Source organism: Aspergillus undulatus, assembly GCF_047715775.1.
Source record: "Aspergillus undulatus strain CBS 261.88 unplaced genomic scaffold BDV17scaffold_30, whole genome shotgun sequence".
In the NCBI taxonomy this organism is placed as follows: domain Eukaryota; kingdom Fungi; phylum Ascomycota; class Eurotiomycetes; order Eurotiales; family Aspergillaceae; genus Aspergillus; species Aspergillus undulatus.
Genome location: NW_027396634.1, coordinates 1 through 27,555, shown reverse-complemented (window position 1 = coordinate 27,555; position 27,555 = coordinate 1). Strand labels below are relative to the sequence as shown.

At 52.3% G+C, this 27,555-nt stretch overlaps 12 protein-coding genes across 12 annotated transcripts; 5 read left to right on the top strand and 7 right to left on the bottom strand.

The window, feature by feature from the left end:
* Positions 1-108: 108 nt before the first annotated feature.
* Positions 109-1,624, bottom strand: BDV17DRAFT_112784 (Tim17/Tim22/Tim23/Pmp24 family protein). Its single transcript, XM_073753880.1, has 6 exons — positions 1,302-1,624; positions 1,137-1,252; positions 1,043-1,069; positions 727-940; positions 424-647; positions 109-349 (listed from the first exon to the last, which is right to left on the bottom strand). The coding sequence occupies exons 1-6, from the start codon at positions 1,314-1,316 to the stop codon at positions 292-294; spliced, it is 654 nt and encodes a 217-aa protein (XP_073614678.1). The 5' UTR covers positions 1,317-1,624; the 3' UTR covers positions 109-291.
* A 117-nt stretch (positions 1,625-1,741) lies between these two features.
* Positions 1,742-6,430, bottom strand: BDV17DRAFT_282308 (valine--tRNA ligase; the record flags this gene model as incomplete). Its single annotated transcript, XM_073760174.1, has 5 exons — positions 1,742-2,720; positions 3,097-4,099; positions 4,156-6,162; positions 6,236-6,337; positions 6,400-6,430. The coding sequence occupies 5 exons, from the start codon at positions 6,428-6,430 to the stop codon at positions 1,742-1,744; spliced, it is 4,122 nt and encodes a 1,373-aa protein (XP_073614677.1).
* Positions 6,431-6,733: 303 nt separating this feature from the next.
* Positions 6,734-7,703, bottom strand: BDV17DRAFT_265261 (uncharacterized protein). Its single transcript, XM_073758156.1, has one exon. The coding sequence runs from the start codon at positions 7,182-7,184 to the stop codon at positions 6,936-6,938; it is 249 nt and encodes an 82-aa protein (XP_073614676.1). The 5' UTR covers positions 7,185-7,703; the 3' UTR covers positions 6,734-6,935.
* On the bottom strand, positions 7,359-8,952 carry BDV17DRAFT_112679 (casein kinase II subunit alpha/alpha'). The gene is made up of 4 exons (XM_073753878.1): positions 8,592-8,952; positions 8,152-8,525; positions 7,682-8,101; positions 7,359-7,626 (listed from the first exon to the last, which is right to left on the bottom strand). Exons 1-4 carry the CDS (start codon positions 8,704-8,706, stop codon positions 7,534-7,536), a joined length of 1,002 nt encoding a protein of 333 aa, XP_073614675.1. The 5' UTR covers positions 8,707-8,952; the 3' UTR covers positions 7,359-7,533.
* A 92-nt stretch (positions 8,953-9,044) lies between these two features.
* Positions 9,045-10,473, top strand: BDV17DRAFT_112715 (ribonuclease P subunit p30 family protein). Its single transcript, XM_073753879.1, has 2 exons — positions 9,045-9,275; positions 9,380-10,473. The coding sequence occupies exons 1-2, from the start codon at positions 9,200-9,202 to the stop codon at positions 10,234-10,236; spliced, it is 933 nt and encodes a 310-aa protein (XP_073614674.1). The 5' UTR covers positions 9,045-9,199; the 3' UTR covers positions 10,237-10,473.
* A 533-nt stretch (positions 10,474-11,006) lies between these two features.
* BDV17DRAFT_282305 (DUF3431 domain-containing protein) lies at positions 11,007-14,980 on the bottom strand (the record flags this gene model as incomplete). Its single annotated transcript, XM_073760173.1, has 3 exons — positions 11,007-11,538; positions 11,602-13,020; positions 13,776-14,980. The coding sequence occupies 3 exons, from the start codon at positions 14,978-14,980 to the stop codon at positions 11,007-11,009; spliced, it is 3,156 nt and encodes a 1,051-aa protein (XP_073614673.1).
* Positions 14,981-16,041: 1,061 nt separating this feature from the next.
* On the bottom strand, positions 16,042-18,510 carry hrdA (E3 ubiquitin-protein ligase HRD1; the record flags this gene model as incomplete). Its single annotated transcript, XM_073762305.1, has 3 exons — positions 16,042-18,258; positions 18,326-18,430; positions 18,487-18,510. 3 exons carry the CDS (start codon positions 18,508-18,510, stop codon positions 16,042-16,044), a joined length of 2,346 nt encoding a protein of 781 aa, XP_073614672.1.
* A 460-nt stretch (positions 18,511-18,970) lies between these two features.
* Positions 18,971-20,746, top strand: BDV17DRAFT_112540 (putative MFS transporter). Its single transcript, XM_073753875.1, has 2 exons — positions 18,971-19,326; positions 19,382-20,746. Exons 1-2 carry the CDS (start codon positions 19,072-19,074, stop codon positions 20,738-20,740), a joined length of 1,614 nt encoding a protein of 537 aa, XP_073614671.1. The 5' UTR covers positions 18,971-19,071; the 3' UTR covers positions 20,741-20,746.
* A 406-nt stretch (positions 20,747-21,152) lies between these two features.
* Positions 21,153-22,432, top strand: BDV17DRAFT_112606 (putative GPI anchored glycoprotein). Its single transcript, XM_073753877.1, has 4 exons — positions 21,153-21,492; positions 21,550-21,683; positions 21,749-22,066; positions 22,129-22,432. Exons 1-4 carry the CDS (start codon positions 21,364-21,366, stop codon positions 22,247-22,249), a joined length of 702 nt encoding a protein of 233 aa, XP_073614670.1. The 5' UTR covers positions 21,153-21,363; the 3' UTR covers positions 22,250-22,432.
* A 60-nt stretch (positions 22,433-22,492) lies between these two features.
* Positions 22,493-24,761, bottom strand: BDV17DRAFT_112597 (COP9 signalosome complex subunit 1). Its single transcript, XM_073753876.1, has 4 exons — positions 24,313-24,761; positions 24,219-24,263; positions 23,872-24,152; positions 22,493-23,807 (listed from the first exon to the last, which is right to left on the bottom strand). The coding sequence occupies exons 1-4, from the start codon at positions 24,434-24,436 to the stop codon at positions 22,737-22,739; spliced, it is 1,521 nt and encodes a 506-aa protein (XP_073614669.1). The 5' UTR covers positions 24,437-24,761; the 3' UTR covers positions 22,493-22,736.
* A 167-nt stretch (positions 24,762-24,928) lies between these two features.
* Positions 24,929-25,643, top strand: BDV17DRAFT_265239 (uncharacterized protein). Its single transcript, XM_073758155.1, has 2 exons — positions 24,929-25,344; positions 25,394-25,643. Exons 1-2 carry the CDS (start codon positions 25,141-25,143, stop codon positions 25,430-25,432), a joined length of 243 nt encoding a protein of 80 aa, XP_073614668.1. The 5' UTR covers positions 24,929-25,140; the 3' UTR covers positions 25,433-25,643.
* Positions 25,644-26,319: 676 nt separating this feature from the next.
* On the top strand, positions 26,320-26,896 carry BDV17DRAFT_265237 (uncharacterized protein; the record flags this gene model as incomplete). Its single annotated transcript, XM_073758154.1, has 1 exon — positions 26,320-26,896. A coding segment is annotated over exon 1 (217 nt), but the record flags the coding sequence as incomplete, so codon positions are not given.
* Positions 26,897-27,555: the final 659 nt, after the last annotated feature.

The following is a 27,555-nucleotide window of genomic DNA, read 5'->3' as shown; positions in this document are numbered from 1 at the left end:
TATGAACAATGCGTTCCAATAAGCTCCTACTAAGCCTAGCCAGTACCATGCTGGTCCAAACATAGTAGCAGCAAAGACACGCAGGTAGTACAATAGGTAATACAGGGTAACACGGAACGAGTAGTACAGGTCAAAGCCCAAGAGAACAAGAACAATACGCCGATTCTATACGCCAATCCGACCCGTAATACGAAATCAAGACAGAAAGCAAGGAACAACCCTCCCTGAGGCACCGCAGCCCGCGCATCTAGCTGTGCAAGCGCTAGCCCAGGAAGAAAGAAAGTCGGTGGTCTATCTATTGTAAACTAGGAAGTTGCGGAACGAGTCCCAGTGGTCTGAGTCGGCGTATCTATAATTGAACAAGTCAGCAAATACAACACCAACAAACACCAAGACGAAGGGGGAACCAAGGGTGAAACGTACATGTAAACCATACTACTCCGCAAACTAGACACCAGCGTCTCAGGATGCCAGCGGAAGAGGTACATGACGAACGCCCAGCTCAGACTCGCAAAGACCGCCCAAGCATTCCCCTCAATCTGCTTCTTTGCTTGCGGGGTAATAAGGTCCGAGAACGGGTGCGCGCCTGGCTTGATAGAGAGTTTCGCGAAGCCCAGAACGACGCGGGCGAAGATGTAGATTACGATCTGTTCATCAAGCATCAACAATTAGCACTCCCGTCTGTTTAGCCGGCCGATGTGAGGAATGTATGTAACGTTAACATACCTGCTGCGTAATACTCGACTTATGCCTCCCAAACACCGCATACCCACCCAGCAACCCCGCAAAGAAGCTATCGTACTGCCCCTCCTTCCCGACGCCGGCGGGGTTAACATTGCGCAGCGCAATCATGGAGCTCTTGTATATGAGGCAGAACACGGCGAGGTTCCGGGCGTGTTGGCGCGTGGCGTTGAGGACGAGCTTGACTTTTTCTCGGATACTATGAGTGGACGAGGTACATTAGCTCTAAACTGAGCCGAGGGATTGGGGATTGGGGTATGTATGCGGTGCGATGCGGGGAGCTGAGGGAAGGGAAGCTTACGTTCCGGAGCGGAAGAGGAATATCATCCTATTGCGAGGAGAGTATGTCAGCTACATTCTTGGACCGAAATTTAGATATGTATGGAAGGACATACACCAGTGCGTGCGGAAAGCGCACTTTGGCACCGTAGACTGCGCCATTGCGGATGCCTTTGACGAGCGACAAGAGCGGTGCAAGATCGGGGTTCGTGACTATGGCGTCTAGCCGGGACTGTAGACTTTTAGTATCCTAGACAGAAGATTGTTTCTTCAACACCTACCACTAACGCATCCATGGTGTCAGGACTGAGGTGAGGTGTTGGTATAGCTATGGTAGGTAGCGGATAACCTCGGCAGACCGAGTCGGATCAGCGACACGACAGGTCGAGGTCAGTTGCACCGGCGGATGGCACCCGGGACGGCAGGGAGCATCGGGGGAGACAAGAGGTCCGGGTAGCGACCGGGCAGAAGAAGAGACTCTTTAAGGACGAAAGATGAGGGCAGGAAACGGCGCTGCGGGCGGCATATTGCAGCAACTTTGTAACCGCGATGGAGACTGCGAGGAAAAGATCCTCGGCATGTGAGTCTGCTGCCGAGTCGACCACAACGTCATGTCACGTGCTTGGCATTACACTGTTAGACTGTAGACTGCTATGTAGACTATGAACTAGAGGAACTGACACCGAACGCCCTGAAACTGAAACACCTTTTAAGCATGTCCTTATTCATGTCTTGCCCGCTTCGGGCCCTCGTCTTCCGAGACCTCATCCACCTCCATCATGTCCGCATCTCCCATCTCCTCATCAGAATCAACTCCAGCCCGCCGCTTGAGACCCTTCATCTTCCTCGTCTGCAAGCCACCCAGATCCTGCTTAGCCAGATGCACCCGGCCGACCTTGTCACCAATCAAATCAATGCCGATGTTCTTCTTGTTCTTGATCTCCTCGTTCGGCCTCTTGCCCTGCTTCATAGCCTCCTTCATAGCATCCCGAGGAGCCTCCTGGGTCCGTCCAACCTTGAAGTCGAACTTGGGTCCAATCTCCTCTAGCTCCACGCGCGGAAGCTTGTGCCCACTCCGCTTGGTCACAATCTTGTACCACCGTAGATGAATAACAGGCGCCAATCCAGCCGTAGGCTCCTCCGCCCCAATCATAAGCGCATACTGTAGCCCCTCAACATCAATCTTATCGCTCGTCTCGCCCTTGAACAAATCCACAAGCATGCTCTTCAGCATCGTGTGCGTCGTCGACGTCTCATCTTCCCAAGCACTACCCGAGAAAAGCATGAGCGGCCGTAGTCCAACACCAATATGCATAGAGAGCTTGTTCATCTCCGGGATCTCCTCGGGGCTGGGAAGGAGCAACAGCTCCAGCATATCAAGGACCTTGGAGTCGAAGATGCGCGCGAGCGTCAAGCAATTCGGTCTCTTCTTGTTGCTGCTGCCGAAGACGACCATGCCGCAGTCGTTCTTGTTGGCCAGGAACTCAAGGCTCTCGACGCTCTCGAATGGGTGAATGTTTTCATTTTTCTTGTGGAAGAGGACGGAGTGCGGCGTTGTGAGGGAGTGGAAGGTCTTGAGGACGGTGTGCAGGGGCGCAGGGCACTTCGAGCCGTGAAGGAGCAGTGTGCGCTTGGGGCCTTCGATGAGTTGAGGCTCTTTGGCTTTGAGGATGCGCGCTGTGCGCGGGTTCTTGGGTTTTCTGCGGCAGAGATTTTCGTTAGGAAATGATGGATGTGAACCAGGTCGCGACAAAGGAAAAGACGGAGGGTATATTTCTAAGGCTAGAGCAATTCCAAGCTACTTACACTTCCCGAAGCATTTTGAGAAGTCAAATGCGTTATAAAGATGGAGGTTGAAGATGTTCGAGGCTTGCTGGGTTCCGGTAAAAAAAGTCGCTGGAAAAGTTGGCGGAAAGGTCTTGGCGTGCTTATCGATAAGCGATCTCCAAGCTCCACAAATATACTCCAAGCCTGGGCCATGGCAAAGAAATACTACTAGTACAATGACGCAGAAATGTGAAGAGGGAAGTTCATGTCTTGCATTCATTGACACTGCTAAAGTCTAGTTATACCTACTCCAAGCGGAGCTTCTCAAACTCGCGAATCTGCTCCTCCAACCGAGCAACTTCGCTCTCGGCATCCCGGAGCTTCTTCTCTTCTTGCTCGCGCACTTCAGGCTTCGCCTTCTCCTTCCATCCGGCGCTGTTGACCAGGGTCGTCTGGCGGCGCACGGCCTCACGCGCCTTCTCCAGGTTGGCCTTGCCCTTTTCTTCTTGCTCTAGAGCCACTTCCTTGGACACGCGAAGGTAGACGGCAGCTTGTGAGCCGACGGCGGCAACAACGCAGCCTGATGGAGGAGTCTTGTTCTCGGGACCAAGCACAGTGAGCTCACCAAGGGTCTTACCACCCAGAGACTTGACGATGTGGAGTTCATCTGAGACAGTCTTGTGGCTGGTCGAGTCGTAGGTCTGGACGAAGATGTCGCCCTTGGTCTTGACTTCGTACTGCGCAAGGATTGATCGGATGGCCTTGGATGTGTTAAGGATCAGCTCGTAGGCGGTCTCGGCAGTAACATCGTCAAACTCAGCCTTGTACTCAGGGAATCTGGCCTTCATGATCGAGACAGTGTTGTCACCGGGACGGCGAGGCAGGCGCTGCCATAACTCCTCGGTGACGAAAGGCATAATGGGGTGGATCAATGTCAAGGCACCCTCCAGAGCGGTGTAGAGGGTTTCCTTAGCGGACTGTTGCACCTCTTGAGGCAACTCAGGAGCGAGGAGGGACTTGGAGTTCTCGATGAACACGTCACAGAGCTGGCTATACCAGTACTGGTAAATCGTGGAAGCAGCGACGGAGAATTCGCGGTCCTCAAGGGCCTTGTTCACCTCCTTTGCAGCGACGTTGAACTTGTGCAGAATCCATCGCTCGGAAAGAGACTCCTTGCCGGTCTTGGACGGCGTCGCCTGCGGCTTGAAGTCATCACCAAGCTTGCCAAGAACGTACTTGGTGGCCTGGTAGATCTTGTTACAGAATCGGCGGTAGCCGTGGATGACCTGGATATCAAAGGCAATGTCGCCACCTGAGGACTCGATTAGAAACTGAAGCTGTACGTAAAAGACCTGTAAATGAACTTACCACCAGTGGTGTAAGAGACAAGGGAGAATCGCAAAGCGTCAGCACCGCACTCCGGAATACCCTTAGGGAAAGCCTTCTTTTGGTACTTAGTAGCCGTAGCAACCTCCTTCTCAGCAAGGTTTCCCAGAAGAAGCTTAGCGTGGAGATCCTCCAGCTTGATTCCCTCCATGACATCAAGAGGGTCAATAACGTTGCCCAGAGACTTGGACATCTTACGGCCCTCAGAGTCACGGATCAGGGAGTGACAGTACACCTCCTTGAAAGGAACCTTGCCAGTCAACTTTATACCAAGCATGATCATTCTCGCAACCCAGAAGAAGAGAATATCCCAACCAGTTTCGAGGACTGATGTAGGGTACAGGTTCTCAAAGTCGTGAGTTTGGCGGGGCCATCCGAGAGTAGAGAAGGGCCACAACCCTGAAGAGAACCAGGTGTCCAGCACATCTTCATCTCTTTTAAGGGTGAACTTCTTGCCAGGGAACTTGTCCTCAGCCTTCTTTTGAGCCTCCTCTTCAGTGCGGCCAGAGATCCAGAGATTGCCATCACTGTCACTGCCCTCCTCTCCCTCGATTTGGATGAAGTAAGCGGGAGCTCGGTGGCCCCACCAGAGCTGTCGAGATAGACACCAGTCATTGATACCCCGCAACCAGCGGAAGTAGCTCTTCTCAGCAGACTCGGGCCTTATAATAATTTCACCGTTTTCGACAGCCTTGATCGCAGGTTCAGCAAGGCCCTCCATCTTCATCCACCATTGAGGCTTGAGGATGGGCTCAATAACGTCGTCTGACTTCGCACAGCGGGGGATCTTCATGGGGTTGTGCTCCCATTTGACGTACAAGCCCTTCTCCTTCAACATCTCGATGACCTTGTATCGAGCGTCGAAGCGCTTCATGCCTGCGAACGGACCACCGTTCTTGTTGAAAGTACCATCATCGTTCAAGACGGAGATAAATTCTAGGTTGTGAGCCTTTCCACGGTTGAAATCGTTGAAATCGTGAGCCGGCGTGATCTTCACGGCACCGGTACCGAACTCGGGGTCAACCTCAGAATCAGCAACGATGGGGAGCAGGCGATCAATGAAGGGGTGGCGGGCGGCCTTGCCAATCAGGTGCTTGTAGCGCTCGTCGTTAGGGTGAACCGCGATACCACTGTCACCGATCATGGTCTCAGGACGAGTTGTAGCGATTTCAATCCTCTCCTTCGTGCCATCAATCTCATAGCAGAAGTGAGTCAGGACACCAAACTCGACCTTCTTCTCGTAGCCGGGAACGTCAAGGAGCGTACGTCCCTCAACTTCCTTGTTCTCGACTTCGAGGTTGGACAGAGAAGTGTTGAGGGCAACACACCAGTTGACCAGGCGGTTGGCACGGTAGATAATTCCCTCCTCGTGGAGGCGGACGAAAGTTTCGGTGACAGCAGCGGACAGGTTGTCGTCCATAGTGAAAGCCTCCCGAGACCAATCGAAAGAACCACCTACTCTCCGCAGAGCATTACCAATGTTACCGTGGTACTCATGCTTCCAGGCCCAAACTCTTTCCAAGAACGCTTCACGACCCAGGTCGTGGCGTGTCTTCTTTTCCTTCTTCCACAGCATCTTCTCAACAACACTCTGAGTCGAGATACCGGCGTGGTCCATACCGGGAAGCCACAGAGTGGTCTTACCCTTCATCCGCTGCCAGCGAATCATGGTGTCTTGCAGGGCATTTGTGAGAGCGTGGCCCATGTGTAGCGATCCGGTGACGTTGGGAGGAGGAATGGGAATAACGAAGTAGCCTTCCGGCTTGACCTTGCCGTCGGGGCCGAATTCGGGCTTGAACAGGTCACGCTCCTCCCACCACTGGTATCTTCCAGCCTCAATAACCTTAGGGTCGTATGCATCAGTTGTCCTATCCTTCTCGACCTTGTTCGCTTTCCTTTCGGCTTTGGGGGCGGCGGGTTTGGCGGCGGCCTTTGCCTGTTTCTCTTGGAACTTCTTCAACTTTTCGGCCTTCTTGCGCTCTCGCTCCACTGTTGAGGATATGGCAGTATCAGTAAGCTGCGAACCGTAGATGTAGATCGTTGGCTTGGGGGGTGATCTTACGTTCTTTCTCACTCTTGACCTTGGGCGCACCAGCATCCTGACCAGCAGCCTGTTGTTCATTGGCAGGGGGAACATCCACCTTGGGGCCCGCAGGCTCACCAGCTGTAAGAACGAGGTCGTTAGTTGCTGAAGCCGACGAGGGCGTCATCGGAAGGGAAGCGTACTTGGGTTCATGGAAGCGGAGTCTTGAGCCATTCTGGAAAATGGTCGATAGATTGGAGGAGCAAATCTCCTAGGCGCCGCTCGCGCCACTAATAGTCGTCTGAGTATCTTGACCACCGATGACTCAAACGGTGATAGAGAAGAGGAGGGGGAGGGGTCGAGGTTGTGGGAAATGCGGGCAAATTAAATTTCCAGGCGCAGAACAGAGAGCGGAACGAATCACGTCTGCCAATGCGGGGCCCTGCAACAGTCCCCAGTATACAGTAGGAGGAAGGCTGAAATTGCAATTGGTCTGACAAGATGTAATCTACTAGAATTGTTGCGAAGTGAAATGTTGTTTAATGTGACTCATTATTTGCGCTCTCTTATCGAGGGATCATCCCAAGGCGCAATAATAAAACTTCGACGGCCAAAGCTTGGCACGTGACCTATACCTTTACAACTAGTCATGCCAGCTTTGATCTAAACAAAAGCGCATGCAAGAAAATGGAAGTGCAGATTGTGAATATAATCATGAGTGCATTATATGACCGCCAAGCTAAACCCCACGCCTTTCAATGATCATAAGATATGTATAAACGTCCCGACAACTGCAATCAAACGGTAAAGAAAAGAGAAACGGGGCCGGAATAAAAGCACTGGGGATACAGAGAGGGTAATGCAGAATCGAGATAGCAAGTAGAATTCCATCAACACCAGTCCAAATACTCATGAGGAGACAGAGTAGTGAGAGTAGAGGAGAAAGACTGATTGCGCAAACACATGGAAATGATGCCCCAGCGGGCATAATACTCACACGCTCAATGCGACAGGAGTAAGGGTGGAAATGGGCTCAATACCCAACATAGGAAGTAAGTGTATATCGTTTGTTCGTTGTTGTCGTCTCCGCGTGTTTCCATCAGCCATCGAACTCCGGCACATTCCATTTAGAATTAGCAAATAAGGTCGAACGTCCATATCATCTTGCTGCAAATCTTCGTGGACGGATTGTATCCCCCCTTCACGTGGACGGTGCTCAAAAGATTGTACTAAGAGGACTTGTGCGGTCCTCTTATAATGACAATAACCATTGGAAGTAGTCTAGACAGCAAGGCATTCCGGGAGCAAGATAACATCGTTTACGGTCCAAAAGCATCTCATGATGATGCATTGTTCCGAGTAGCGGCCTCTTCAGCTCGGATTTGCGTGAAGTAAGGATGGGCCATGGCTTCTTGGGCGGTAAGACGTTCCTAGAATAAGGGTCAGCAGGGAGAACATGAGATCATAGTTATGAATGTTGCTTACCGCATGGTCATAGCGGAGTAGCTTGTCCAAGAAGTCTATCGCTTCGTCACTGATGAAGCGCTGGTTTTCCGCGTTGACGAACGACTGCCAAGGCTTGCGCGGGAAGCGGGAGAGAATCTCATCGTACTGAGGGTCGAGCTCGATCTCATACTTGTCTAGGTATTCGAACAGCTCCTCGGTTCCCAGGACCTTGGCGATCTTCACAAGCTGATCAGAGTTGCTGTTGCCATGGAAGAAGGGCTCCTTGCGGAAGATCATTGAGGCGAACATCGCACCGAGCGACCACATGTCCAGGGAGTAATCGTATTCTTGGAAATCGACGAGTAACTCGGGCCCCTTGAAGTAACGCGAGGCGACTCGCACATTGTATTCCGTGCCCTTGTGGTAGAATTCGGCAAGACCCCAGTCGATAAGGCGCAGCTAAACCAGGTTAGAGAAAATGGCATCCCGGCGGGACAATCGCGACATACCTTTCGCTTCTCATGGTCGATCATGACGTTGTGAGGTTTCACATCCCGATGCATGATACCTTTGCTGTGGCAGAAATCCAAAGCCTTAAGAAGCTCGTAAACGTAGAAGCGGACATCATAGTCAGAGAAGCGCGGGTACAGCGTCCGGAAGTCGGTGTTGTTGACGTATTCAAAGACCAAGCTCGGCGTCTTGCTTTGGTTGTCACGAACAACGTCGAGCAGAGCAACCACGTTTGGCCCACCTGCTAAGTTCTGGAGAATCTTGATCTCACGCTTGATCTTCTTCTTCTTGACCGGCTTGAGGACCTTGATGACACACTTTTGGTAGTTGACGACGTTGATGCCTTCGAACACTTCCGAGTACTTTCCGCGGCCTACAAAGAGAGTCAGTTAGCATATCCGGTATCTCACGCCATATCCCCGCGAATGAGGAAACTAACCGATTTTGCGGACGACTTCGTAGTTCTCTAGGACTCCCCATGAGATGTTCACGCCGTCGTAGTCCCAGTAGGACCGTGGCATATGCTTATTGACATCAGCGTAGACGCGCGCCATGATGATGGCGGCCAAAAAGCGACGTTGATATCAAGCCCACAATTGGATATTCAGGCTGGCGAAAAGCGGCGGGGTTGGTGGGACGGTGCGTTGGGATGGCTGGGATTATCAAAGGGGAAACAACAAAAAGCAGAGAGACAGACAGCGACAACTGCAAGCGGGTGTGCAACAAGAGCGACTTGAAGAGTTGCAGCTGTGCTATCGCCTGGAACCACCACTGGAGAGAAAGTTGAGCTCTTTCGACCTATTCTGCTGATAATGCGGATTGGCCCAGAGATGTCGCTCCGCCTTGCGAGTCACGGGACCAGTGGCTGGCTGTAGCAAGGCCTGATGAGGCTAGACCGTCTTAGCTCAGGAAGAACTATTGATGCGGTTGATTTGTGCTTTCCTGTCTGGGACAGTTTGAGCGGCCATACTTCTTCCTCTTCGCTGGAAGACCAGAAAGACGACAACAGGGGCTGCCGGTGAGCTTTTAAACCTCTGACCACTCATCATGTTCTATGACCTGAACGTGCCATACAGCCCAGGTGATCCTGAGGTTCCCGCAACGCTAAGCTTCCTCGCCGAACGTATGTCACTTTTTCTTTTCCCAACCTCACGCCCAAGACCACACGACCCAGCGAGCATTTTCCGCACCCCATCCGGGCACATGAAAAGCTAACCTGATATCTAGTGGGTTACACCACGGTTGCTCTTTCGCAGACCATCACCGGAAAACTCCCTCCAAACCCTACTCCGCCGCCGCTACCCACCGATGTTCCAAAGGGCCTTTCGCTCCTCACGCGCCTCAATATACCCCTCACCGATCCCGCGCAGAACCAACGCCTCACCAGTTTTGCTCAGGCCTACGATCTGGTTGCCTTACGCCCGACTACCGAGAAGGCGCTATTGAACGCATGCACCAGCGCGGAATGCGATATAATTTCCCTGGACCTCTCGGTCAGGCATCCGTATCACTTCAAGTTCAAGATGGCCTCTGCCGCTATATCACGTGGCATTCGATTTGAGATATGCTATGGGCCAGGAGTCACAGGGAGCGGGTTAGAAGCTCGCCGGAATCTGATCGGTAACGCGATGGCCCTGATCCGCGCAACCCGTGGGCGCGGGATCATCGTGTCTAGTGAAGCCAGAAAGGCATTAAGCATCCGGGCTCCGTTCGACGTGATCAACCTAGCATGTGTGTGGGGCCTATCACAAGAGCTAGGAAAAGAGGCGATCTGTGCAGAATCGAGAAAGGTCACTGCCCTGGCCCGATTAAAGCGAACCAGCTGGCGCGGTATCATCGATGTTGTCGACGGCAGACAAGTCCCTGTTCAGAAACTAAAACCTGCCGTCGCTGGAACAAACGGGGCTGAATCCAAGAAGAAAGCAGAGAACAACGGTGACAACTTGAAAAGGAAGGCGTCTGTTGGTGCCGAGCCAGAGGCTGATGGAGCCGACAAGCCTCTTTCTAAGCGCGAGATGAAACGCCGAGCTAAAAAGGCCCGGCTGGAAGCAGCCCTAGGAGGAGCTGATGAGTCCGCAACATGATGGTCACGTTCAGACTATCTTATTGTTCTCATAACCTACCGTGACCGGCTGGTTAAACCCCGCAGCACCATGTCCTCAGTGAAGTGACTCACTTTCACCTCACCCGCGCATTTATGCGCTATCACGGGCTAGTTTGAAGGGCGGAAGATCCCGTGCTTGGGACGATCGGTTGCCGGGCCATACTTCAACGTATCGTCCCCATGCTATAGTGCGGTGACGGCATTATTTATCCCAGGGACATGGTCTACTTGCATCGCGAGCGCGTGCAGGGGGAGCAGACTCTGAGTACTTGCTGGCCTTGGGATCAGTAAAGAAATATATCCTGATCAAATATTGTACGTATGTAGGATACGTATCATGCCACAGGCATGTCAGACTGTTATTCTCGTAAGCAATGAAAGATTTTACAAGCTCCAACTCACGACAAACTTTCCCGTTTACTCAGATCATGCTCGGGTGCGAAGGGTAAAAAGATGGCTTTCAATGGAGCAATGATAGAATTATCACTTGACCACCTAGTCCAATCTACCCAAATGACACTGTACTATCCCTTACTTGCTCTTGCCCGTAACATGTATCCAACCATATATCAGTTGCTTTTGAAAGGAAAGAAGACAAAGACTACTCCACAAAGAGCAACGAGTTCCAATAACACGAAATTATCCTCGAAAACTGAAAATGGGTATAATAGCTACAGAGTCCCAGTATGCTACCAAAAACACCATACAAATACAATACATCAACAAACCCCCACCCATTTATAACCAACCTCATACCTCAACAAGAACCTTCAGTTCCCCATCAAGCCAATCCACCTTCTCAGCCGCCAAAAGCGCCAGGGTCCAATCACTATCATTCTCAACAAGGACAAGTCCCTCCGGTAACCAGACGCGGAAGCGCCAAGTTACAGATGCATCCCACGTACTAGCGGCCGCGACGTCGGGATCTGGATCGGATGGGATTGGGATGCCGGGTATCTGGCCGGCGAATTTGCGGGCGAGGAGTTGGCGCGCGTTGGAGAGGTCGGGGACTGAGGTTGCGGGGATATCGAGGGGGGTAAGGATGCGTTTGTTGTTTTGGAGGATGTTGAGGCGGACGTGGAGAGATGGGGACTGGAACTGGGGGAAGTTGTTGTTGGTGGTGGGTTGTGCGTTGGTGGCGGAAGATGGATGTGGATATGCGTGTGGGAAGTTGAGGGCTGGCATGGGGTGTTGCGGGACAGGGGTGTGGTCGTGGGCGCCCTGTCGGGCGGCGATGTTATCTCGGATGACTCGGGAGACGTCGCGGGTGATGCTGCTGGCGCTGTTGGAGGGAGGGAGGGTGTTAGTGCTTCTTTTGTACGGGGAGTGGTCATGGTGGACTTACAATTCGTTCCTGGCGGGACCTGGACCGCCACCACCGATGCGCCATCGTAGGTCTGTCGTATAGTCTGAATGGACAATTCGCCCTACGTTTTCATTCTCACAATCGGGGTCACAGTGGTAGTCCCCTCCGTGAATGATCTGGTAATGGCTGTCAACTGCCGCCACGAGACCCCGCCAATCGCCCAACTGTAGCCCCGAGAGAGACCATAAGTTGTCCAGTTCGTAGTTCTGGTTGTATGTGTCATACGATTTGGAGATGGCATTCCAATCACTCGTATATCCATCCAGAAAGAGGTTCGTAAGACCCAAATCTGTGACCTGCACATTTTGTTCGGGGTGAGGTTGTGGTGCTGGTAGAGAGTGCTGAACCGAGCCATATCCATCTGTGAGATGATGGTGCGCCTGCATTTGAAGGTGATCCTCAGTTGGGAACTTGGGAGGACTAGCGCTCTGGAATTCTTGGATGCTTTCCCCAGTCTTCCGCCTCCGCTGTGCTTCGGCGCCGCCTTTCCTGGTTTCGACGGCGTATTGTCGTTGGCGCTCATTCGTGACCATACGTCTCAGTAACGGGATAACGAGCGAGATGATCTTCTGCGAATCTCGTGGCCAGACATATGTGCGAGGCGGCATGCCCTCGTTAACCACATGTTCACCGAAGAATCGCGGACCGTGGCCCTCGACCTCGAGAAAGTGACGCACACAATTCCAGAGACGTAACTTGACCATTTCCGTGTCTCCTTTTCCGCGTTGACCCACGCAGTCGCGACGGTCAGGATGCCTGTCATCCAACATGTATGCTTTGGCAGCTGCTTGCAAATGCAAGAAGTTCTCCGGCGACAGCTCGAGCGAAGTGAACATTTTCGACATAGGAGGCCGGGTATATTTCTTATTAGTCGAGGTCTGGCGAAACAGCGCCGCAGCAGAATGCAATCCCACCGCGCGAGCATCCGCAACCGATTGCGGCGGCGTACTTCGAATTTCCAGTCCCTCACCACCATAAGGGCCCGCATGGTGATTGGCATGATGCGAAGTCTGATGTTGATGCTGCGATTGGCCCTGATGCTGCCCCAGACCCGCGCTCGCCGCAGCCAAAGCCGGATCAAGCGCATCCTCGTTCCTCTTCCTTTTCTTCGTCCCCGATCGAGCCAGCCCCGAGGATTGACCGTGTTCATTGCCCGACACTGATCCAGGCCCGCGGTACTGTCGTCCCCCGGTCATACCTCCGTAACCACCCTCCCCGAACCCATCGTCGTCTAACTGGATATCAGGAGCATAGCCGTCAAGGTGGTGTTGATTCCCCGCTGCGCCTGCCGCTGCTGCAACTGCTGCTGCTGCCGCCCACTCGGACACATCTTGGCCCGCTGCGGCTGTAGCAGCTTCTACCAGCCCGGCAAGCTGGTTCTCGCTCGGCGCATATCCACTCGTTGCTAGATTTGAGTGCTGGTCTGTAATGGAAGCTGGTTGTTGATTACCGGGGAAATCGGTCGGTGATGCGGAGGGAGGATGTTCCGGTTTCGAAGGAGCTGTAGAGGACATGACGGTCGTGATATCCGAGTTGAAGGAATGCGGGGACGTGCTGCGGTTTGAGATATTCGGTGGAATCTATCAAAATCGCAAGCTGTCGCATGCAGCTCCGTAAGCGTGAGTGAAGCTGGCGAAATTCCGCGTCAATTTGCCCCTGCGGGACGTCCTTGCCCGCTATTCGACTCCTCCAGGGGCAGGACAAGGTAACCTGGGTACAGCGCCGGCGTCCGAGGAGGGCAAAATAAAGCTGGAAGCTCAACGCTTCCAAGTGTATTTCGAAGTATAGAGTCGCGAAGGATGGATTAATCAGATGGCGTGATGAGGCTGTTTGCGTAGTTTGGAGGAACAGCAGACAGTGCAAACTTTTGCTCCAACAAAGACTTAAAAGGGCTCCGCAGTCCTTGACGTGCACGTGATCTATGGCGTCTCTCCTTCATGCCTACGAATTGGAGCATATTCAATGTAGTACTTTCAACGTCCGTCATTAACCAACTAATCTATTTGGATCCAGCCAAAACAAGCGAGTTGCGAGAGATGCCCGTATATCCAATGCCGGTACGTCGTAACAGGTAAAATCACAGCTGTAGATCAAGCGCCACCCAGTAGACAAAAACAACATACAAAATATATAGACGATAAATGCCAAATCACCAAGCTCCCGCCTCCCAAGCCCGAGCACTAGCATCCTGTCCACGGATGGTAGCATTGAGGAACATCTCCTCCTTCTGCTGCACCTTGTTGGCAATCAGCTCTTCGAGTACGACATCCCGTCCCGGTTCCGGGACAGTGAGGTGACTCTTCTCGTTTAACGTGCCGCGACGTCGAGCAGCTTCGATGACGCTTGCACGGCTGCGCCAGCGCTTGAGCTCGTCCTCGAAGGTCTCACGCTCTGAGTCCATGTTTCGATACGCGTTGTACTCGTCCTCGCCGCCAAAGCAGATCCCGTAACCGTCGCAGAAACACACATGCTCTTTCGGGCACATTACATTCTGGCCCGTGAAAACAACATGCCAGAGGTATTCCCAAATGCGACCGGAGATGTAATCGCTCAGTTCGGTGCGGAGAACCCAATCTCGGTAGAGGACAAAGCGCGCTCGCGGGATTGAGAGAACTCGCTCACGCGAGACAGCGAATTGAGCGCAGCATGGCTGTGCCAGCACGTCTGGGATTGGGTCGTCCGGGAAGATCTCGCCCCAGGACCTAGCGAGCAGTATTTCCTCCTGCTTCGTCTCGTCTTCCTCCAGAGTACCAGGGTGTAGCCAATCAGGACAGCCAGGGCCCCAGCCGCAGCGCAGATTCATGTAACCTTCCCTGATGACTCGTTCTGGTCGCAGCCTCGTTAGGATTGTGGCCGCGTTTCCGTCTAGAAGGTCGTCATTGTGCCATCCGAATTGGTGAGAGTGCATGAAGGCAATGATTTCGGGTAATTCGTCATAATGTTCGATAATGTAGCTCAAGTAGACCATCACCTCGTGGCCCTTATTTTTCGGCGGATGTAAAGGTGCTGAGGGGTCGTCAACAACGTATACGGCGGTTTCCCAACCCGGAATTTCGAAATCCGTCCACGACGTATCCTCGTAGTTCGTTCGCGGTATCACCAATGTCTTTGTATATTCATGCCCATCTGGTCGAGCCGTCCCGGCGACAAATTGCGGGCGAGGCGCGTACGGTACCTTTGGTGGTTCGGTCTTATTGAAGCGTCCGGATGGTGTTGGCGACGGCGTAGGAACGAGCTCACCCAGCCCAACACTTTGCGAAACCAGTACCCATGAATTTGATAAACTATACAGAAGCCATAGGCAGAAAATAAAGAAGCCGAGGCCGAGGCAAGCGACGGAGCGGCGCGTAATCGCCATGAGTCTTAACGAATGCGGCACAGTTAAGGATAATTGATGTACTAGAGGGCATCAATTAATCAGCATCATGATTCATTATTCAAGATGCAATGTTAAGTCTCTCGATAAAACATCAGGGAAGTGTCAGGTCAACGTGGAAACCTTGCGCTGACGAGCGGTTCTAACAGTGACAGTTGCGCTGGGGCCAACTTACATGCAACTCAAAACCTAGCTGACATGCATCAGAGTTGGAGTCCGGGCCAGCTGTCAAGCCCTGGAGATGAACAGGATCATGCGACAGTGTAGCCTGTCTCAAGGGAGTGTCAAGGAGGAAAAGAAATCCGCATGGGATAGATAGATGGATAATGACAATACTGCAGGCGACCAAGTGTCCAGACCCCAGTGCCCACATCGCCGGTGGTGGTTACGCAACGAGTCTCAGGTGAAACGGTCGCGGGCGGAGGCAGTGCCGCAGCTGCGACAAAACAAGAATAGATCGGAGATTCCGGCCAGGGTCCAAATCGCAGCAGTTCGAGAGGATTCCGAGTCTGTGCGATTGAACTGCGGATTTCACACGCGACATTTCAGAAGTATGTCTGGATTTGAAACAGAGTTGGGTTGACCAGGGCCGGACAACCTGGACCGTGGACGACGTGGACGATGTGAGTCGGTCCCCAAGCTGGAGTCTTTGCGGACGATCATCACGAAGCGACCGCAGTGTGATTGGATTTTATGCCAGGCGATCCCCCTGATCCATATCGATTCAACCAATCGATTGGGGCGATCAAGAATGAAAGAAAAGAAGGCTGGAAGGAAAGACTCGGGCTATCTACCCAAGTAAAGCAGCCGCCAAATTCTTGTTCCTCAACTCCCCGCCTGACAACAACCTTTCAGCAATTACAGACTAAGTATAACCGAGAACCAATCGAAGCCGAGCCTTGGTTTTCAAACGTCACCTTAAGCGCATGGTATATTTTGACGTCTATGTACAGTCAAGTCCTAACAAAAGTCTCTTGAAGGATAGAGAGAACGCGAGAAGAAAAGGAAGCGCAATGGTAGTCATGCAAGCTAATAAGTCAAAGTCATGTCTCATCGTCTGCTACGTCTTCTGCTGTAGCCATTCGCGCCTTGCCCTTGGACGAAGACTCCGATGTCTGAGACTCAGTCGGAGACTCGCTACCGTGAGCGTGTTGGTCACTCGAGATAGCGAAAGGCCCTGTCTTCTGGGTCTCCGCACCGATATCCGTCCATTCTTGAGAGGACGGTTCAGCGTAGGTATCAGGGGTGAGCGAGCTGGATTGCAAACGCCAGTTCGGTAGTTCTGGATCCCTGGCTGAGGCCGCGGCATCATTGCTACCACTCGGTCCTTGACTCTCGGTATCAACCGGTAGTTGGGAGCCGGACGGGCCATTTGAGATTGGCGCGAAAGGTACTGTTTCCCCTGAAGCAGGGCTTGCAACGTCGTTTGACGGCCGGCTTAGTACTGGTTGGGCGGAGTGGAGGGGCACCAGTGTCCAGCCTTGAGGAAGTGTCAGACCTTCGGGAAGGCGAGGGTCACCAGATCCCAGAGATGGTGTTCCCGGGTCGGAGGCGAATTGATGGCGCGTTGTGGTGGGTGATGTGGGCGATGCGTGTGACGTATGTGATGTGGATGGGATGGTATGGGGGGGTATAGGGAGGGAAGGACTTTGCGGAATGGGTATATCTATAGGTTGAGACTGCAAGGTACGCAGGCGTTGAAGCTCCGTTTGCAGTAACCTCACCAAGTTCAGCTGATCTGCGGTAATTCGCAGACTGTTAATCTCGTTGACAATCTGCTGCTCCATCTGCAAAAGTTGATTTTGCAAACTGGGCACATTCGACGCGGGTGTCGGGGTGGGAGTCGGCACCGCCAGACCTGGAGCCGGGGCAGGTTGTTGGAGTGGTGGCCGTCCAAAGCCAAAGCCAAAGCCAATTTGCCTCGCACCGGGATTAGCATTGTCAGGCTGCTGCCAGGGTGCGTTATTCTGGTGGATTTGTTGATGCAGATTGTTGAAGAGATCTCCTCTTCCAGCCCCGAACCCAATCCTGAACGGACCAAACTGGTAAATTCGAGCTCTGGGAAGGCCATCAGCTGGTGCATTGCGGTCATCTGGTTGGTTTCCCGGCGCCATGTTCTGCGGTTGGCCTGCGCCGCCGTTCTGTTGCCCTTGATTGACCCCAGCGGCTCCTTGCGTTCGAGGAGGTGCAATAACTGGTCGTCGACATGTTGGACAGTTTTGTTGCCTCTCTAGCCAACTTCGAAGGCAGGAAAAATGTAATATGTGACCACAGGGGAGCTTCTTGGGGCGTAACCTCTCAGAAACTCGGTTAACCGCTCTGTGGCCTGGTTGCCAGGGGGTCATCTCCTCCCGGCAAATGATGCACACCTCTTCCCTCGTGACTTCTTCAGCGCTGGCATCCGGGTACCTCGCATTCATGTCGCGCGTAGCATTTCGGTATCGAACAAAATCCATGATTCGTCGACCAAATGAACGTATGGTGACCACCACATCTCGGAGAATATGGATAGGCAGGCCGTAGAACGTGAACAAGATAGCAAAGAACGTCAAATAAACGGTAAGCTTGAGGAAGTCAGTGAGAAGGTCCAGATAGAAAACCCAGCGTCCCTTTTCTTCCCAGCCCGGGATGTCAAGTTCCATCTCGTTGATGTCGTTCTCGTTCGGCAAATCCGGGGGTGTAGTCTGATCTTCTGCTTGCGCCTGATCTGCTTCAACTTGCGCACGAGCAGCTCGGATATCCTGGCGGCGCTCCTCCACTCGAGCCTGCATCTGTTTGCTATTGACGTATATTTCCACGAGCGAGATTGAATATCTGGCGGCAGTCGAAGAAGAGAGAATTGTCAACACGGCGAACTCGAACCCGAACATCACCATCATGTCCGGACGAGCTTGTTCAAGCACGGTATCAATGCAATATTTCAGCATCAGTATGTTGAACAAAGTCGACAACAATAAGGAAATTGCCAGGCGAGTGTGAAATAACCAGGGGTTTGCGGGCGGTTGCTGTTCAAGAAACTCCACACGTCCTTCCCCAATCCAGCCCCAGACCTTTCCGACAAGCAGAGACACGAACATGACGAGGAACCAGGCGCCTAGTTCCCCTCGGAATATTGTCATCGCCAAGCATGTTTCCGTTACAGCAAACCAGGCCTTCTCATAAAGCTGTTCCGTTTCGATGGGTCGAAGGGGACCGTAAAGGAGACGTTGGAGCCAAAAGAGCAGGAAGCCGACAGCCAAAAGGCATACATTCGTGAGGATCTAGTAAACACCCAAATCAGATTCGGAATCGAGGCTGAAACAGGCGCGCAAAGGAGGTAGGACCTACCATGAGATTGGCACTACTCTGCGAAAGATAGACGCAAGCAGAATAGAAGTTCGCCCTCTGATGAAGCGCTTTCAAAAAGACGCCAGTCGCCAGAGCTACCGAGGCCTAAAGAAGTGTCAGCATAGACTCGAGCAGAGCCTCGCGTGCTTCGGAGCGCATACCCCAGCATAGGCAGCGAGTCTCATGATCGCGAGACGGGCGAGAGAAAATCATTGACAGTGTCAAGATATCGAAAGCTTCGGTCACTTCAAATCGAGCATTATCTATCCTCGAGAAAAAAAGAAGGAAAGCCGAGGACGATCGCGGGACTATTAAGAACGAGGGCGTGCCTTTCTGGAGGACACCTAGCTATACACGCTGTCTTAGTAAGACGTCAGCGGGGCCTTTTCCGCGACTGGACTGGAATCATTGGCCGCGACTCGGAATTGATATCAACTACAACTTCTTTCACACTCACAAAGGCATTCGCTTCTCATCTTCATCCACCGCTAGGTTAGCAAGGCCATTTTACCTACAAGCCCGATTACACTTTGTTTCGTTCTAAGCGACCTTCCATGTTCAATCGCCGATCTGCCGATTCCTTCAGTGTCACATGATTCACTGACAACAAGCGTCTGTCTTCATCTACATAAACATCCCCAACGAAATAATTACTGTTAAATGAGTATCTGAGGCACATCGTCACTGCCAACGTCATCAGATTGGTCCACTTTGATTGGTGCCCGTCCATGGACGAAATATAACCAATGATGGCGTCTCAACGATCTATGTTTTCTGCCAGCCGCATCCAGGCTCTCACCTATCTTCTCGGCGTCTGTCCCTTCTCAATTGCGTTTCTGGTGTTCATCAATTCATCCATCTCGTTCGTTGTTACCGACTTGATAGGTCTTCGCGATGGCCAGGGTGACGCTGTCGGCACCCTCGGTTTCGCTGATGAGCTGCTAGCCTTGGCAGCCTGTCCCTTGTGGGGAGTACTATCAGACTGTATTGGTGTCCGCCAGGTGAGCACTTTATCTGCGGAGTGAGGACATTTAAAGGGCTAATAAGAGCATCTAGGTATGCACCGCTGGCTACGCCATCATTGCTGTTGCTTTAGTCCTGTTTGTCCAAGCCCGAAATGTCTACCCTCAGCTCCTGCTCGGCAGGCTGCTATTCAGTGTCGGAGGTGCGGCTGTGTCCACAATGGTTACAGCGGTCCTGCCGGTGGTTACTGGAGGTAGCCCTAGCGCTCGATTTGAGGGAGAAGAATCAGAGCCAAAGGCCGAAGCTCCTTCGTCGAGACTGGCCGGTTTCGTTGGAATGTGCGCGGGCTGTGGTGCTTTGATATCGCTTGTTGTGCTCCTCCCATTGCCCGCCCATTTTCAAGAGCTAGGACTTTCTCCTGCCAAGGCTATCCAGTATAGTTATTATATGGCAGCCGCTCTTGCTCTTGTGGTCAGTCTTTGCTGCTTCTTTGGATTGAGGAATCTTCCGGGAGAGGACGGCAAAGCATGGACCTCAATCTGGACAGCTTCACGTCCCGAGTTCCAATTGAATGATCCCAGCAAATGGTCTTATTTCGCAAGGTTAAGGACCCGATTCCCGTACCTGAACCAGTTTGGTTCCGCTATCTCACTAGGGTTCCGCAATCGGGACATCTTCATCGGTTACCTTGGAGGGTTTGTAGCCCGAGCCTCCTCCGTCGGCATATCACTATTTATCCCTCTGTTTGTGAACCAGTATTATCGCACATCAGGCCTCTGTGACGAACAGCCTACGGAGGGAACAACACCTGGAGACATTAAGCGGTCTTGTCCCAAAGCTTATGTGCTCGCCTCAATTTTGACCGGCGTCTCCCAGCTCATCGCGCTAATCACTGCTCCAGCCTTCGGGTATCTATCGGAGAGATCTCGTTGGTATCATTTACCTCTTCTCGTGGCCGGTTTGGCAGGAGTTGTGGGCTATCTAGTGCTCGCACTTCTGCCCAGCCCCGAGTTCAAAGGCGAAAGAGGCAATCCTGGGGTATTTGTAGTGATGGCGTTGGTTGGGTTTAGCCAGATTGGCGCCATCGTGTGTAGTTTGTCGGTGCTGAGCAACGGTATCTTGAGCTTAACAGATTCGGCCGAGGCGACAGAGACAGAAACAGGCAACAGCAACGATACGAGCACGGGCCAGGCATCGGACGAACAGCGGCCTTTGTTGGGAACCCCTGCTCTTCGGAAGCAGCAACATCCGTCAAGGCTGAAGGGCTCGATTGCCGGTGTTTATTCCTTGTTTGGAGGAGCAGGCATTTTACTCCTTACCAAGCTCGGAGGGCTCCTTTTCGACGTTTTGTCTTCAAGCGCCCCCTTCTACATCATGGCTGGGTTCAACAGTGTGCTGGTGATTGTCGGCGTTGTTAGCGGCTTGGTCATTCATTTGAAAGCGAGTCAGTAGCGCCTCGACCATCAGCTCGCGAATGAGAACCCACAGTTTGGCCCCAAGCTTCGATTGTGGGACTCGGACTCGGGGAAGTCGCAAAACAACATGCAACCCCAGAACAACCATCGCTCGTTCTCAATCGCGAAGCCATCTGGCCGGAGTAAGAGTTCAGGAAGGTGGCGATAATAGGATTTGCCGAGGAACAATGTCAACATGAGCCTCTCTTTTCATCGGCGTTGAGGCCTCATTTGGTATCCGCCACCGCCGCCCCCGGAGTCTAGATTTTAGCAGTCAGCTGCGCGCAAATAGCGTCAATGCCCAATGAACGTCCTAGTCCCTGCTGCAGAACCCCACGGCAGCCAATCGAGCGATGCGCTTACCTGTTCCTTTCGGATCGGGTTGAGCCGCTGGTCCCTTATATAGTTCTCTCATTTCCCTCCCCAAGTCCCCTTTTCTTAGTGTTCCTCAGCCCTTGCGAGCCTTGCTTCAGTCGTTTCCCGGTGTCACTTCTCAATCCCGAACGAGTCCTGTTGACTCTTACATTCGTTTTCCGAGCATTGCGTTCGAGCATTCGCTTTAATTACCAAACGTCATTCTTTGCAGAGTATTCCTCCAACTGATCGTCACAAGTGATCAACATGCGCCCACAAAACGTCCGATCTCTCGCGCTTCTCGGCAGCGTCTCTCTCGCCGCGGCCAATGATGTTGTCTCCCTCATACTTCCCTTTGCGGACGAACAAGACATTGTCGGCGAGGTCATCGGCAGCGTACGTTCCATCAAAACCTTATTGTCTATTATTACCGCTGGCTAACAACCTCTTCAGTCCGGGTCGATGACAACCTATGCCCTATACTGCGCCGATTACTCCGACGACTCCGAATGTGGGATTCCCACTGACGGCATGACCGTCGCCGCGGGACCTACTGCCTTCGTTTACGAATACCAATTCGATGACTAGTATGCCTCCCATCTCACTGTGCACCTAAATCAACCCAACTCAAACTAACAACTTCCCCCTCCAGCTACCTCCGTCAAAGCTGCGAAAACAGCGGCACAACATGGGTCTCGTGCGAAGTCACAAACTCCCAGTCTGACTTCTCCACCGTCACGAGCGACTCCACCTCCGTCGAACTCCCTCTTATCCCCGTTACCATCACCGCCACTGCTACAGACGCAGACTTCGACTCTGAGCCTACCAGCACTACAAAGTCTGAGTCCTCTGCCACTCCTACCAACTCCGACGACGATGACGATGACTCCTCAACTACCCTCTCCGGCTCAATCACCGTCTCTGAATCTCCCTCTGTCACCGCCCAGCCATCCCAGACTACGTCTGCCTCGCCGACCACGGACGCCGAAGGTGCCGAGGAGACGGACCCTGATAATGCGGCTGGCTCTTTGGTCGCGGGTTCCACGCAGTGGCTTGTTGCTGGTGCCGGGATGGCTCTTGCTCTTGCTTTTGCTTAAACGCTTATGGCTCTGGCTGGCTCTGTGGGTGCAAGGGTTCTGAGTTTGAGTTTTGAGTTTGACTTCGACTTTGCCATTCGATATCTCTCACGATCTATTTGTATATACTCACGTACTGCCTCACGTCTGGAGATTGGGTCAGTCATGACTTTGCCGTGCTAGGTATGCGGGATGTACATAGTCTTTACGAAGCGATAATATCTAATGATCGTAATCCAACCAGCTCAGCTCACTCGCCGCGACGCCTATCATCTTACTACCATATGCGTTTGTCATGGACTCGGTGGCTTAGTAAATGCACCTTACCACTGACTGCTCTGTCAAATCCAGCTCAGTATGGTAAATGCTAGTCGGAGACCTGCGCGAAGCAGTGACTGAGTTACCTACGTAATGTGAGTATACAGAGCCCTACATTTCTGATTCATCTCCATTTCGCTGCGTTCCATCCATGCGTATTTCGAATATCGCGCGGCATATATTGGATATCATCTAATCATAAGAAATCCATCCTAGTTCCATATCGTGCTAGCTAGCAAAGGTAACTTACTGCTTCATCCCCGTCGTCCTCAGAAAATTACCAATAGCACCGTGTCCCCGTTTCCCAACTGCATCGCGCTCATCAAGCTTTGAGCGGCGCTCATCTCCAGCGCCAGCGGGACGAACCTCCAGACCGGCACGGATGATATTCGAGCGGAGGAGGCGGAGATGTGCTTCACGGATATAGTTGTCTATACTGTCAAGGGTCGCTTCCTGGACTTCGACGCGTTTGTCGCCTTGGTTGGAGACGATGACGTGTTTTTCGAGGTCAATGCGCGCGTCTAGGGTGCCGTCTTGGACGAGGGTTATTAGTTCGTTGAGGAAGGCTGGATTGGAGGTTGTTTCTGTTTCTGTTTGGGTGGGTTGGAGATCGCTTTGGGAGGTTGGTGTGGGTGTTAGGACGAAGATCTTGGCCATGGAATCGAGCGAGACACGGTTGAAGGGGATGAGGTATTGCTGGATGGACTTTGTGCGGATGCGGGTGTAGAGGGTTTGGACGTGGCGCTGGAGGTGGATGTCGAGGAGGTAGTCGGCGCGGTAGGCCTCGAGGATTTCGAGGCACGGTCTGAATTTGGAGTTGCAGAAGAATGAGATAGCGCGGCGGATTTGAGGCTCGAGCTCGAGGAAGTTGCGGAAGGATCTGTTGTCTAGGACGCGGCGTTGCAGTTCGTTGCGGTCCATTGAGGCTAGGGCACAGAGACCACCGTAGACTGCGACGTCGTTGGAGGATATAACTTCATTGTATGTGTCTCCCAAACTGGGATCTGTCGCTAAGAAGCTGTTCGCCGCTTCTACATACGATCCGGCATGTAGCTGCGAAAGGCCCAAGGCGGCTGACATTTTGGGTTGGTGCTTGGCTTGTTCTTCCGGTTTCGCTGCCTGGCCCCGGAGCCGGTACACGTTAGATTGTACGCTCAGCCAGTCTCCACGCTCAATCGCCACAGTAATGACCTTGAACAACATAGAAGCAATGTGGCTAGACGTTGTACAAAAGTCCCTCATGCGGGAATAAGCTTTGAAAGCATTCGTCAGATCGCCGGCTTGGTGGTAATGCTGTCCGAGGTCTTCATTTCCCATCTACCGCACAATATCATTAGCACCAGAGCTATCAAAATTTCGTTTGCGTATCATTCAAGCATACCCGAATGCTTTCCTTAATCAAGTTATTCTTGTATCCCTTGAGCTCATGTTCTAATCGGTTCGTTTCAGACTTGACGACTCTTTGTAATCGATCCGCCCAGTCCCTATCAACCGTAGCTTCGGGGTCATTCGGTGCAGCTGCAGCAAGCGCTAGAACCGCACGCAGATATCGGGAAACGTCTTTACCGGACTTTGCCTCCGCAACCGCAGCTCTGAGGGCTTCGACGGCGAGATACGACGAGCTGGTTCCGATTAGATATAGACGGTTGAATCTAGTCCGGCCTAGAAAGGGGCGCCTGTTAGGGATGCTCGGCTAGCTTAGAAAAGTCACAAAGCCATGTAGCTCACCGGTATAATTCGCGATGTAGGATTCCAGCTCGAACTTAGGAGGTTCTGTTAACGTTAGCGGAATGTCTCTCCATGCTTTTCACGTGAGATATACCGTCTACCCTCACAACCAGTTTTGCAGAAGCAGATACAACCCCAGTCATGGACTCCGGATCTGCTCCCTGTGATACATATGGACCAGCCTCAGCGGCGTCCGATACCATAGAATCCACGTTCATGTTGTAGGTATGTGCGGCCGCTAGTCCGGGTTCAAAGTGAATATGAAGCGACGGTGCAGACTGAGAGAGATTAAATCGCAATAAAGGGTAACGTAAGGGTAACGTGAGGGGAGGATGCCTAATGATCCCACGGCCCTCAGTCAACAGCGCGACTGCCAATCGATAAGTCACTGGAGTGTGGGGAATCGTCTGGGCTGGGTGGGACGTCCGACTCGTGAGGTAGGAAGGTGCAAGTGGCGGCCTTCACAGCTTCAAAAGATACGCCTTGTAATGCAGTTAGTGACTTTGGGATATCGAGAGGTTCAAGAGAGAGGGCGAATGGAGAATGGCATCAGTTTGTTGTCTTTGAGCGGAGACCGAGACATCATTCATTCATTCTGGCGGGACTTACAGCGGCTCTGCCTCACCGCCTAGGACACCGCTCTGGAATCCTTGTCTCCATGTCTCTCAGGCATAAACTCCAGTCCTCTTGACCATTGGCACCTACAAAACCTCGAACGTTGCAATGGAGTATCATTGCGTCTGCTGGCTAGCAACTACTCTTACTTGCGAGCTATCGAACCTGGCCGAGGGAAGTAAAGAATCAAAAGCGCTCTGCGATCGCCAATATCTGTTTCCCTCCAAAATATGTATCTGGCTGTCAAGAGATGTAATATCAAATCTCGAGACCTCGAAAGGCTAAATTAATCGACTCTTTCACCTTGATGACAAGAAGCTTAATATCGGCCCGCGGTACTTGTTTACGGAGGCGCAAGAAGTACACGATCACCTGTTATGCCATCCTTGGTGCCAACACCGGGATACAAGCTGATCCCAACATGTTCAAGGCCCGCCTGATGGACGCTGTTGGCGACGCCTATGGATCTAGAGAATGGCTCTTTATTCTTCTTGTCCGCGTTGAATCCAATCTGAGGATATTACTATCTGATACAGTCAAGACAAGACAAGCCAACTTACCCTCAAAATAGGCCCTTCGCTCTGATATCACCCACATAGGGGTGATCATCAAGGAAACGGTGCAGCAGAGCCCCCAACTGGGCCCCCCTCTCCGCAACCTTCGCCACAAGATTCTCCACCCGAAGTATGCGCTGAACTTCGAGAGCTGCGGCGCATGCAACAGGGTAGCCTTGATACGTATGCCCATGAGAAAAGGCGCTGAGATTCTGATTAGCAACGGATAAGGGTACACGATAGCGCGACGGGATCGACAGAGATACATAGACAAGCGTACCCCAAACCTCAGTCAGAGTAGAATGTTGATCAGACTCGTGCCTTTTCAACTCTTTCCAGAATGCAATCACTTCTCTTCAGGCGATAAATTATATCCGGCATGTACTGTATAGTCGTCATACATGAAGGGGCGGCTCACACCATTCGATTCGCAACAGCCCTTCTTTCAAGCAGGGTACTTTGAGATTGGCCCAGTGGGCTACAGCCTATAGGTATAATACGTGACAAAATGGAACGCCTATTGTCAAGATCCATGTTCCATGTCAGGCCTATACTCGAGTACGTCTTTGCCGACGTGATGATCTGCTTCGCCCCGTTGAGGTGACTGTACCAGCCATTGCAGTCACCCACGCCGATCTCCTAGACGAGAAGACCAAGGCACGTTGCCGCGTTGGTTTCGTACCAATTGATCTCCGTCTTCATCTCCCCCTGAACGCGCATTGATGGAGGCGGCGAGATTGGAAATGGCGATTGACCGGCCCTTGAGGGCTGCAAGCTGGTAGGCGGGCTCAACCAGCGATAAGCGGCCCGGTGCAAAGGCTAGCAGGGCATCCATGAGGGGCTGTCGCTCCATCGCCATAGGGAGAAGCGCAAATGTGGGCTGATATTAGGAGCGTGTTGGGTGAAGTACATGGTAGATTAGGGTAGGCTCCGGGCTTCACCAACATATCTGAGAGATAGGAGTCGAAGTGCTCAACTACGCTGAGATGCTTGGCTAGCACGATGACATAGTAGCGCATGGCATGTCTCCTCTTGTCTGGCTCGTGTCGAATCTCCCGGAGTGTAGATGGCTGTGCAGGTGGTGGTGCTGCAACTGACTCTACACAGTCGGCACCCTTATCTCTGGCCCAAGTGGCAGGGACCACGTCGCGGATGTCTCGCACGCACTTGAGATTCAGCCTTGCGCAGGCTCCGCATGTGGGGATGACATTGTCTATGCATTTCTTTCGCCTGACATAGTAGGCCGCCGGTTAGGAGTCGGACGAGTGCATCCAGCCGCAAGATTAAACCTGCTGACGTACCTGTAGCAACATGTCAGGCAACCCGTCTTATCATGCTTGGAACCGAGTCTCTTTCTGGTTTTCTGTTGAGCAGCGGGCGACATTGCTTTCTTGAGGACAAGTTAGGGTGTACGGTAAGTAGTGAGGGGCACCGCGCGGGGGTTGGGGGGGTCGCGTGTTCGGCGTCAAGGATAAAGGTAGTTAATGAAAGGGAAATTGATCCTTAATCCGACTGATAACAAGTGAGGCAGTGTTGATAGATAGTTAGCCCTATCTTAGGTGCAGGCGGCCCGCCATGGCTGCCCCAATCCCTTATCTATCCGAATTGGCGTCAAATGATGACGTCGTATAAAGGTATACTGATATTCTAGCAAGATGCCTGCCAGATTCTTTGTGTGCACCCACACGGAAGCCCAGAAGCCCATCTAGATACATCACTATGGACTCGTGGCAATTGAAAGCACAGAGCGCAAGAGCAGCGCGGGACGCCTCTCTTGCAAAGGTCGAGCCCGAGTTGCGTGGCTTACCAGACAGCCTTCCGCTCAACTCTCAAAGCCTGCCTAGAGCGGTTCTTTCCCGGCGAGAGATTGAGATAACAGAAGGTTACTCGGTCATGGAGCTGCTCACTGCTCTGTTCCAGAGAGCAATATCTGTTGAGGAAGTGACTAGAGCATTTTTGCGAAGAGCAGCCTTGGCTCAGATAGCGGTAGGCCTTGCTATTGCCCCGGGTTATCGTACTTTCTTTTTTCTTTTTTTTTTTTTTTTTTTTTTTTTTTTTTCTCCTGGAGTTTTTTCTATGCTTTTTTTTTTTTTTATTTTTTCTTTTTTTTTTTTTAGTTGTTTCTTCTTTCTTTTTTTTTTCTTTTTTTTTTTTTTTTTTTTTTTTGC

Bases quoted from the DNA above. Each gene is read 5' to 3' on its own strand.
- BDV17DRAFT_112679 (XM_073753878.1), bottom strand. From the start codon at position 8,706: ATGGCGCGCGTCTACGCTGATGTCAATAAGCATATGCCACGGTCCTAC. The intron at 8,526-8,591 runs GTTAGTTTCCTC...CTCTCTTTGTAG, and splicing joins CGAAGTCGTCCGCAAAATCG to GCCGCGGAAAGTACTCGGAA. The intron at 8,102-8,151 runs GTATGTCGCGAT...AACCTGGTTTAG, and splicing joins TCGACCATGAGAAGCGAAAG to CTGCGCCTTATCGACTGGGG.
- BDV17DRAFT_112540 (XM_073753875.1), top strand. From the start codon at position 19,072: ATGATGGCGTCTCAACGATCTATGTTTTCTGCCAGCCGCATCCAGGCT. The intron at 19,327-19,381 runs GTGAGCACTTTA...AAGAGCATCTAG, and splicing joins ACTGTATTGGTGTCCGCCAG to GTATGCACCGCTGGCTACGC.
- BDV17DRAFT_112784 (XM_073753880.1), bottom strand. The intron at 941-1,042 runs GTAAGCTTCCCT...GTCCACTCATAG, and splicing joins TTCCTCTTCCGCTCCGGAAC to TATCCGAGAAAAAGTCAAGC. The intron at 350-423 runs GTACGTTTCACC...GTTCAATTATAG, and splicing joins CGGAGTAGTATGGTTTACAT to ATACGCCGACTCAGACCACT.
- BDV17DRAFT_265239 (XM_073758155.1), top strand. From the start codon at position 25,141: ATGACAAGAAGCTTAATATCGGCCCGCGGTACTTGTTTACGGAGGCGC. The intron at 25,345-25,393 runs CTGAGGATATTA...AAGCCAACTTAC, and splicing joins TTGTCCGCGTTGAATCCAAT to CCTCAAAATAGGCCCTTCGC.
- BDV17DRAFT_112606 (XM_073753877.1), top strand. From the start codon at position 21,364: ATGCGCCCACAAAACGTCCGATCTCTCGCGCTTCTCGGCAGCGTCTCT. The intron at 21,493-21,549 runs GTACGTTCCATC...CAACCTCTTCAG, and splicing joins TCGGCGAGGTCATCGGCAGC to TCCGGGTCGATGACAACCTA. The intron at 22,067-22,128 runs GCCGACCACGGA...CTGGCTCTTTGG, and splicing joins TCCCAGACTACGTCTGCCTC to TCGCGGGTTCCACGCAGTGG.
- BDV17DRAFT_112715 (XM_073753879.1), top strand. From the start codon at position 9,200: ATGTTCTATGACCTGAACGTGCCATACAGCCCAGGTGATCCTGAGGTT. The intron at 9,276-9,379 runs GTATGTCACTTT...CCTGATATCTAG, and splicing joins GCTAAGCTTCCTCGCCGAAC to TGGGTTACACCACGGTTGCT.
- BDV17DRAFT_112597 (XM_073753876.1), bottom strand. From the start codon at position 24,436: ATGAACGTGGATTCTATGGTATCGGACGCCGCTGAGGCTGGTCCATAT. The intron at 24,264-24,312 runs GTATATCTCACG...TAACGTTAACAG, and splicing joins ACTGGTTGTGAGGGTAGACG to AACCTCCTAAGTTCGAGCTG. The intron at 23,808-23,871 runs GTATGCTTGAAT...ATTGTGCGGTAG, and splicing joins TGATTAAGGAAAGCATTCGG to ATGGGAAATGAAGACCTCGG.
- BDV17DRAFT_265261 (XM_073758156.1), bottom strand. From the start codon at position 7,184: ATGCCCGCTGGGGCATCATTTCCATGTGTTTGCGCAATCAGTCTTTCT.